The 10,008-nt window shown below is 41.3% G+C and overlaps 1 protein-coding gene across 2 annotated transcripts; it reads right to left on the reverse strand.

Annotated features, from left to right (window-relative positions):
* Positions 1-3,875: 3,875 nt before the first annotated feature.
* Positions 3,876-7,703, reverse strand: LOC148027965 (uncharacterized). Of its 2 annotated transcripts, none has more exons than XM_087689661.1 (3): positions 7,572-7,703; positions 7,270-7,462; positions 3,876-6,895 (listed from the first exon to the last, which is right to left on the reverse strand). In XM_087689661.1, exons 2-3 carry the CDS (start codon positions 7,342-7,344, stop codon positions 4,523-4,525), a joined length of 2,448 nt encoding a protein of 815 aa, XP_087545787.1. In that variant the 5' UTR covers positions 7,345-7,462; positions 7,572-7,703; the 3' UTR covers positions 3,876-4,522. The 2 variants fall into 2 exon arrangements, with proteins under 2 accessions (XP_087545787.1, XP_087545788.1); XM_087689662.1 differs by having other exon boundaries at positions 7,270-7,413; positions 7,572-7,691.
* Between the last annotated feature and the right edge of the window lie 2,305 nt (positions 7,704-10,008).

A 10,008-nucleotide genomic window follows, 5' to 3' on the forward strand; every position in this document is an offset into this window, starting at 1 on the left:
GAAGAGCAATCAAGTATACATGTATCTTCTCATACCATGCCGTAGGTGCTTGGTTTAAACCATAGAGGACCTTATGCAAACAACAAACTTTGCTTTCCACATCTAATTGATACACATGCCAATCATAATGAGCAACCAAAGCAATGACACTACAAATGGTGGTCATACATGAAATGGATGCAAACGTCTCATCATAGTCAATCCCATGTTGTTGGATATACCTTTTAGCAACAAGACATGCCCTATAGCGATCCATGCTACCATCAAATCTTCGTTTTAATTTATAACCCCTCTTAGTGCCTACAGCACAGTTTTCAGCAAGTCACATGACTCCCATGTGCCACTTTCATCAATAGAGTGTTACTCTAATTGCATGGCTACCATCCAATGTTTATTTTATAAAGCATCATGTAAAGAAACAGGATCATTGCATGCAATAGCTACAAGTACTTTTGCTAGGAAGTTACCATGTGTATGGCAAGTGGTTGCTCTAGTTCTACCGAGGCGCAAGTTGTTTGCTCTCACGTAATGTATCTAACATTCATCTAGGGATTGTTTTAGCTTCTCGAATAAGAGCTCTCTCATGGCCACTTCATAATCAGCACTTGATCAATAGGCTGAAAATCAAGCCGATGTTCACTACTGTTGATTTTGCTAGTATAAACCCTCAATAGATTGCTGAAATTGACCAAAATCAAGTGCACTTTGCTAAAACAAAGGCAACAAACTGTCAAACATGTCTATAGGCCCCACCTTGGGCTAATTATTAAAATTGAAAGCAAGTTTTTCTTTATGCCTGGCATATACAAGACCTTTTCAACCATTGATAGTTTTTCCATCCACTACAATAATGTGAATCTGACCAATACCTTGAATTGCATACGAAGCATTGTTTGCACATACAAGTGGTTCCCCCTTTTATACATTTACATATTATACAAACAAGTCATGAAGGGACGTTATGTGCTTAGAAGCGCCGCTGTCAAAATACCATGTGCTACAAGTTTCAGTCTGAAAAACCATGCTCATGTGAAGAAGAAGTCATACAAACAACCACAACAAAGGCATAAGACTGTCCAAGCTTGCTAAATGTGTGGTTGTATCCTTTGCATTTGCTGAATTTTTAACAATACTCATGTTTGATTATTTCTTCTCTTCACTTGACATCCTCTTTTTGCATAGTTCAATAACATGGTGCAATAATTGCATCTCTTTTTCTTAGCATCATCATCCTTGGTGCTCAAGGAGTCCATAAAAGAAGCCATTTTGCATTTCCTTTGGCCTTTGAGGGTTGCCATGACCTTCCCTTTGTTTCGATTCGTTGCTTGCAAATGCTTGATTATCCATACTTCTATTAAAGCAATTCGCCCTTGACTGCTCTTCTTGCAACAATAGTGATACCAATGCATCAGATGTGTAAGCATTACATTTCTCTTTGCAAGTAAACAAAGTGTAGTGGCAAAACCGTGTTAAGTATCAAGTAGACTAACCAAGACCATATATACAAGAGATTCATCGAGAATGATTTCATCAATATTAGAAAGTTGCTTTGTGATATCCTTGACACATGTAATGTAGGCATCCACAAAATCACCCTCCGTTTATGTGCTCCATCTCAAGCTACTTACACAAATAGGCTACACAAGCCTCATTGCACACCTGATAAAATGAAGCAAGTTTATCCTAAGCATCCTTGGCCGTTGTGCATGACCAAATACGTGGGATAACTTGCCTTTTGTACAATAGTGCAATCAAAGCATGAGCTTGGGCATCACACCCATCCCACCTCAACTGATCTACTATGGAAGGCAAAAGAGCTGGAGCGAAAGATCCACTGGTGATAGTGGATAAGCTAGAAGAACATGTAGCATTCTATGTAACCAAGCCTACAAGCCTAACTTCTGAACCACATACATATCCCCAAAGCTACTTGGCAACAAGCACATGTTTCATCATGTATGCCTACACAAGATAGTGCCATCTAATTTGTCTAAGCAAATCATTTTGCCTAGCCAATTGCTTGTTGAAATTTTTTATTTTCTTACAACCAACTAATGTGCAAAGTACCAATGCGATTGCAACGCAAAAATAAAGTAAACAAAATACCAAAAACTCATAATCTTTCAAAAAATTGATGGCATCGATGAATTTTCAATTGAAAGGTCTCCAATGTGCACAAATGTCAATGCAAAAGGTATAATTGGTTACCTTGGGAAAATTTTGCAAAAGCCCCACATTTAATTAGTAAAGTTTGAAAGCTCGAATGTGAAAGCCCTAAATTTTGAAACAAGATCAGCAATTTTTGAGTATCGAGTTCAAAATCGCCAAAATTTTGGTGAAATTCGAGATGTTTAGGCAAAAGCTCTCAAATTCTAAAAGAAATTTGGGGGAAATTTGGGTCGGCTATAAAACCCTCAAATTTTATGCTTTACAATGACACCTTACACAAACATGTGCAATTCAAAGGACTCAATGTTAAATAAGACTTGCGACTGATTATTTTAATGCAAAATAATATCGAGAAAACAAAACGTCGACGAATCTGTTGGTAATGTGGCACAAATTGCCGACTACATGTTTGATGCCAAGCAATAAGTGCAAGTCAAGCAACAAGCGACGAGCATGATTTTAATGAGCAATGACGAAAGCGTGGGACTGACAGAGCTAATGGAATAGTGTATTGGTCCAATCAACGCCTGGCAAACAACGTGATGGGTCGAATTTGGCATGGCAAGAATAGCACGTAAGTTGTCAAGGCTTGTCGACGTAGTAAGACAAAGGGGATGTGGCACAAGGCTATCAAGGTGATGACGTGGAACTGGCGGCTCCTGTTGGCAAGTCATACAACGCAAGCAAACCTTTAATTATGACAAGCACGGCAAACATTGACAATGACCAACTAGACTGACAACAATAATGACGAGCAAACTAGTGCAACTTATGCAAGCTACCAACAAGCTAAACAAGACAATTGGCAAGGGAAAGAGCAACCAAGCGCGAGGTTCAACAATGGCCATGGCAATGTGCAAGCAAGGTGACGGCTAAGAAGGGCCATGGCTCTACTACCATTGTTAGATTAAGATTTTGCAACAAGCACACACTCTCACAATGAACAAGTGAAGGAGAGTGCTGCAAGGTCACATCCACTATGTGAGACTGAATGAAAGTACAATCCCCAAGTTACTAAGTATCACACCCATTGAGGAGTGTTCACACGGAAAAAACCCTAAGGTAAAAGGTGCCCATGAGATAACAGAGCATTCCCACCAAAACTTAAGAGCAGCACGATAAGTGTAAGAGAATCTACAAGATTTTCAGCTATAAACAGTTCTGCAAGCATTTTCAGTTTATCATACATTTGCTGCGAAAGAACCTCTGCCATTACTCACCAATAAATACTTTTCCTGAACGACAACACAAAACTATGGCCCAAGTTCCCACAGAGCCAAGTTTCAGATCAGCAAGACTCTCTCCCCCTCCAATCCAGAATCTTGAAGATAATAGTGCAGTAAAACTAAGTCATATGGAAGGCTCAAGTAAGTTTTTAATTTCCAAATCTTTTACCACAATGCAGGTCTGGATGTTTGACAACAGATTTCCCATCAAACTTCAATCTTATCCTCTCTATATGTTAAAATGGTTACTGAAAATCCTGAATGGTAAGCCAAGCTCCAAATCCACCAGTTAGTCATCGAAGCACTGGTGCAAAAAGACTGAAAGATTTAGCATGCTAAAATACTATAATTTTAGAACTGCTATCAAGGGATTCCAGTCAGGATTTTGGCATCAATATTCAACTCATATTAACCAGAAACTGTGGGCTTGCATACAATCGTACACATTTTGCTATTGAAATCTTAGATTATCCAAACTTTAAAATAAGCACAATAAGATGTTTGGAAATACTATATAGTCATATGTAAAATACAAGGAGATAAATGGGTACAGTCAAAATGAGTACACAGGTGCAACACCAACCTTAGAGAAACTGACATTACCTTCAGATCCCATAATCATATGTAAAGCACGATAAGATGAATAGTACTCTCAAAACTAATACACTAAGTGCAATACACACCTTTCAAGGACCCACATTCATCTTACAATAATTATGTCCCATGTACCCTTCAGCCAAAAGTTTCAACAACAGCACTCTTGCTCACAGAACAGGTCTGTGTTTAGTACATGCAACATTCAACAAGCCTATGTGGCCCCATGTCACTTGGTTATCATTCAGCATCTCTCTTCCCTTCTGGCCAACAATCCAATAGGACAGTATGACAATCGTTCAGCATCTCCCCTCGCTTCTGGCTAACAATCCAATAGAAGGACAATGTAAACAACTGGGTGGTCAAGCTAAAGAATAGAATACATTTGAGGCAACTTTAATCCTCCTATACCAGAATTCTTACTTTACATAAAAGGGCACTAACCATGTCCAATACCTATATAAAACTATGTATAGCAAGAACAGGTAGTGGACAGCAGATGTGCCATTGTGAACAACATTGTTGAAGCCTAATCAAACCGAAACAACTTGCTCTGCTGTCAGACCCTCCACAGATAAATCCATACCAACCTTTCCTAACAAGCTTCTGGTGAGTTCGGAGAGATTCTCAACTGCAATTTTTGTGGCCTCAAGGGCTGACTCTCTCTCACTCAGCTTTTTTTTCATTGAATTGAATGTATCCAATTCAATGTGATTATGTGTTTCCACCTTATCAGAGGATGACTCTGAACAAACTTGGGAATCTGAGTTTGTCACATCTTGTCCCGTGCCATTTACAAGCTGCTTGCCCAGTTCAGAAAGCTTATTCAGAGCACACATAGCAGCCTCCACATCAAGTCTTGCAGACTCAAGCTCAAGCTTTTCCAGAGCTATCTCAGCTGGGGTTTGTCCATTTGGTCCTACTCGAGTTTGTGCGATAGTATAAAGTGTGGTCAGCCCCTCTGCTTCCTGAATTATTTCATTCCTCATCTTCTCTAGCTCTCCTTCCCTTGCTTCTAGCCTTTGAAGCATACTTCTTATTTCTTGATCTTTAATATCAAGGTTCGTGTGAGCTTCTAGAAGCTCAAGCTCCTTGGCTTTAAGAGAATCCTTCAGTGAACTAAGCTCTGCATCCACTTCCTGCAACTTCAAGTTATCCTCTGCTGATTTCTTCCTGAGATACTGAATCTGGAGTTCCTTCTCCAGATTTTCCCGATTTGAAGCAAATAACCGATAATTGGCTTCAGATAATTGTGTATCCCCATTAATCACTGCAGCCTTGGCAGGGTCACTAGCAGTAACCAGGTTATGGGATAATGCTGCAATCTGCTCAATGAAGGATGTGACTTCTGAAAGTTTGATGCTACTACTGTTCAAGGTTGTAGTAATCTCTTTGAGTTGTTTCTCCCTGTCCTTCAACTGGCAAGTTACATTGCCAAGCTCTGCCTCTTTAGCTTCCAAGTTGGCTGTCAGCTTAAAAACCTCATTTTGTAGTTGAATCACCTTTTTTTGAGCTGCTTCCAGCTCTAAGCTTCTGTCTTTCAACAGCATCTGACTGTTAGCATGATCAGAATTTACCTTTTGGACTTCCATCTTTGCACTAATGAGCTCCGTCTCCTTCAGCCGCAGTAAAAGCTGTGTGTCAGAAAGGTTCGAATCCTTGTGTTGAAGCTCCAGCTTCAAAGCATTGACCTGAGCAGTGGACTCTCGCAAATCTTCTTTCTCCTTTTGTAGCTTCACCGTCAATGATTCAATCTGTCGCTCCACATTGTCACACTCTTTCTTGAGATCACTACAGGACTCTTGTAAACTAAGGGCCTTTTCTTTTTCTTCTGCATATTTTTTCTGCAGTTGAGCCAAATCTAATTCCAGGTTCCTTGAGAAGCGTTTCTCATTGAGAATCTCATTCCGCTGTTGCTTATTCTCCATTTCCTGTCTCTTTATCCTATTGCGTAAACTCTGAATCTCTTTTTGCGAGGCTTCTAGCTCACCCCTTACATCAGAAAGTAGAGACTGACACCTCCTGAGCTCCTGTTCCACAGAATCAACCCTAAAATTGCTAGATGACAGGTCTTGCTTTAGGACTTTCAGCTGTTCCTGTACCTTCAGCCAAGTGAGGGCTCGCTTCTCCAGCTCTGCTTCAGCTCTTTTGAGCTTTTCCTGCTGCAAATGTTTTTCCCTTTCAGCTAAAGCCAGGTTTTTCTCACTCACCTGCAAAGAATCTCTCAACTCGCCTAATTGGCTAGCCTGCTTTGAAATGAAGTCCCTTGCTTCTGCCAATCTCGAGGTCATGGTCTCAACCTTTGCCTTCGCATCTGCAAGAGCCTCATCCTTCTGAAACAACTCAGTTCTCAGCTGCCTAAGCTCATTCTCCATGTTGCAGCAGACATCTTTCTGCAAGCTTAGTTCCTTTGCTTGTAGTCGAAGCTGTTCTTTCAATGTGCTAAGCTCCATTGCTTGCTCAGCACACTTCTGCTTTGCCAAAATAAGCTCATCTTTGATCCTAGCTTGCATGCCTTGGGCTTTCTCCATCTCTCTTTCACGGTCCAACAGAGCATATTTGGCCCGTTTGAGGTCCTGCTCATCTGCCTTAACAGCAGACTCGGCAGCTCTGAGCTCTTCTTCCTTCAAGTGCAGTGCCTCAATCGCATCACGAACATAACCTTTCAACGAGGAGATATCTAAACCAAACGATTTCGTTTCCTCAAGTCCATCAGAGTTTTGTTCTAATTTCTCACTTTGCAAGAACAGCCTCTCCAGGGCTGCTCGTGTGGGGTCCGATGAAAATCTCTCATTGTTGTTATCACTAAGAGCCTTCGGACTGTTCAAGTCCGCTTTGATGGTGATCCAATATTTATGTTTCTCCTCTGGAAATGCGATAGGTTGCCAGCCGCTCCGTTTCACCCTCTACTCAGGGCATAATCAATGTCAGCCAAGTACAAGAAAGCACAAATCGCGATGTTCTTGTAAAAACAAACAGAAAGCTCACTTGACACATCTACTCTGGGCAGAATCCACGTCAGATAAGTACAGGAAAGCACAGATTGCGATGTTCTTGAAAAAACAGACAGAGAGCACACTCGACATATACTTTGGGCATAATCAGATTCCGGCAACTACAAGAAAGCAGAAATTGCGATGCTCTTGAAAAAGCGAACAGAGAGCGTACTTGACAACACAATATTCTTGAAAAAAAGACAGAGTATACCTTTAAGGAAACAAACAGAAAGCACACTTGACAGCACAAACTGCAATCTTCTTGGCAGCAAGACAGAGCATACCTTTAGAGAGCGATTGAAGCAAGCTTCTGGCCTCTGGAGGGTGACGATAGACCGAGAAGACGCTGCAAACGCCATGGATTTCTTCAGGAGTGGACCAACGGCATAAGGCTGATTTGTATACACAAACGACACATTTTACATTTCCTGGCTCCGGCCACCGGTGATAGGGCGGATATGGCGAAGGCAAGGACACCTGTTAGGGCTGCCTATTATTTGCAAGAAAGATGAAATTTTTGACGCTCCGACAGTAGACCTCTCAGGCCAGAAATCGAGAGGCGGCCATGAGAGAAGCGAGACATTACCAGGACAGAGTTTGACCTAAGCTCATCCGCCGCAACCAACGATGGAAGCTCGCATGGTACGGTGAAACGCACAGAATCCCGCGAGAGAGAGAGAGAGAGAGAGAGAGAGAGAGGAAAAAGACTAATCAAAACAGTCCCGAGAGGGAAAGAGAACGTAGCAATAACCTTGGTTGGTGGGCTCCGCTGCGGGATTCTAATTTTCTCGGGAAGCCTGTGGGCCTTTTGGATTGTGGTTGGAAACAAAGTTGGTTCCTCCAAGCACCTGAGAATACCTCACATCATCTCCACGTGGACGCATCTCCACACTCCATCCTCCACGTGGACGCATCTGCACACTCCATCATCCACGTGGAGCCATCTCCACACTGCATCTGTGAAAACACATGTTTCCAAGTAAGCAGGGTCCACATTAAAATACCCCTTTTGCTCAAGGGCTTGTAAACGACTTCCCAATTAATAGAATAGAATTTGCATTTTTAAAATACGCAGGAGGAGAGCACAACACGCATGGATTTGAGCGGCGCATAAGGCGTGGATCCAATGTGACAAGTGCTCAATAGTTGAGCGCAAGGGACATGGATCTGATGTGGCAAGTACTAGACCGGTTTTGAAAAGTATCCATGGAAACCCACTTCATACCACCTATTGCAAATGTTTGGGATGGAACCAATGGCCTCATGCCACACACTAGAAAGACTTTCCGATAAGAGTTGTTACACACCACCAAGCCCTGCCCAATTCCTACCCAGTGATGAAGGGAAGAAGAAGACCACCACATGGGGAACATGGCTGAGGGTGCCTTACACATTGAGGGCCACCCACATTTAATTACAAAAACAAATTAGATTTCTCGGCCACAAAGCCTTAATTTTTTGCAAAATCACATGTCCCCCCAACTATGCAATCTATCTAGTCATCCCTTGGACGAGGAAGGCTACCTATCTAGCAAATATTTTGTCAAGTCACTGACTCGTGCATTAGGGAGACTTCATCCATCCACAAAATAGTCTATGTAACTAGCCTAAGCCAACCGTATTTTTACAACTAGAAAAGTGCAACGAACTTTTTAGTAATTTATCCATTCTTTGGGAGAGGCATGTACCCATTGTTAACTTGATGAAGCTTGGTTCAAACTTCTATATCTATATTTGAGTGACGAAGTAAAAACAGGCAAACTTGCCCTGACACTTTTGGATACACAAGCACTTGCCATACAAGCCATACGTCAGTGTACTTCCCTACTCATCTGACCAAACCTAACTCCTGTGCTTTGCACATTGATACAAAAGTGTAGGTAAATGCTTTGCATTTCATATCACTTACGATATCATCCAAGTATGAAATGTATAGAGAAGCACTATGCACTTCATATCACATCGCATTTCACATGTCAAAGTGTGTTTTGAGCACAAGCAATAGTATTAATGTTGACCTTATCTTGATGTCATGTAAACATCCATACCAATGGGCACTTGGAAATATTGCTCACCATGTGTACAAGATTAATCAACATTTTCTTAGTTTGTCAAATGCTTGCCAATCCTAAAGTATTAGCAAGATAGATCAACCATATTGTTATTACAATTGATCCGCAAACACCCTCAACGCCTAGGATAGTGGGACATTTATTAAGAGAAAATTCAATGATCCTAATGTTGATATCCTTATCCTCAAAATAATATGTATAATAAAATAAATATGATTTTGAAGTCAACAAGCAACGTTGATCATTTCGAACCAACAATGGGAGAGCAAGTACAAGAGACGATATCGTATGACAAATCAAACCAAGGGCTGGGGGGGACGGCTCAGGATATATCTCAAGTGGGGTTTTGTCATCACTTGTGGAGTCGAGTCAATGTGGAAGGGGAGAGAGAGAGAGAGAGAGAGAATGTGGGAACTCCAACAGTCACAATGTGTGACCAGCCTTCCCTTTATTCAAATGTCACTAAAAGAATAAAGAATAAAGTGATAATGATGGGCACTCGCTACCTGCAATGTGCAGGTGTGCGGGCACTATCAATGTAGTAATACACGGGCAGCTAGGCACAGGCACCTTTAACCTCAACAACCTCCCACTTAAAGGAAAATGTGTCCCTACTGAAAGGAGAGAACAAGAAAAAAGTAACAAAGTACAAATGTACATAAGTACAATAAGATGAGGAAAGATGTCATCTCATCCAATGCCTATCAACTGCCTAAGGAAGGTAAAACACTATGCTAAAGATACTTTTCATGAGAAGATCTGCAAAATTTTGGTCAATTGAGATCTTGACAAGGTCAATAGACATGTCCTCAACGACCTCTCTAATGAAGTGATAATGCACCTCAATGTATTTCATCTTCCATGTGAAGACTGGATTCTTGACTGACTAGATAGCACTCAAGGAATCCGAATGCAGTGTAGAGACCACATCAGTAATACCAAGGTGTGCCG

This window comes from Lygodium microphyllum, chromosome 12, assembly GCF_053477565.2.
Source record: "Lygodium microphyllum isolate KBCC chromosome 12, Lygodium_microphyllum_v1.1.10, whole genome shotgun sequence".
Lineage (NCBI taxonomy): Eukaryota > Viridiplantae > Streptophyta > Polypodiopsida > Schizaeales > Lygodiaceae > Lygodium > Lygodium microphyllum.

Bases quoted from the DNA above. Each gene is read 5' to 3' on its own strand.
- LOC148027965 (XM_087689661.1), bottom strand. From the start codon at position 7,344: ATGGCGTTTGCAGCGTCTTCTCGGTCTATCGTCACCCTCCAGAGGCCA. The intron at 6,896-7,269 runs GTATGCTCTGTC...TGCCCTGAGTAG, and splicing joins GCTTCAATCGCTCTCTAAAG to AGGGTGAAACGGAGCGGCTG.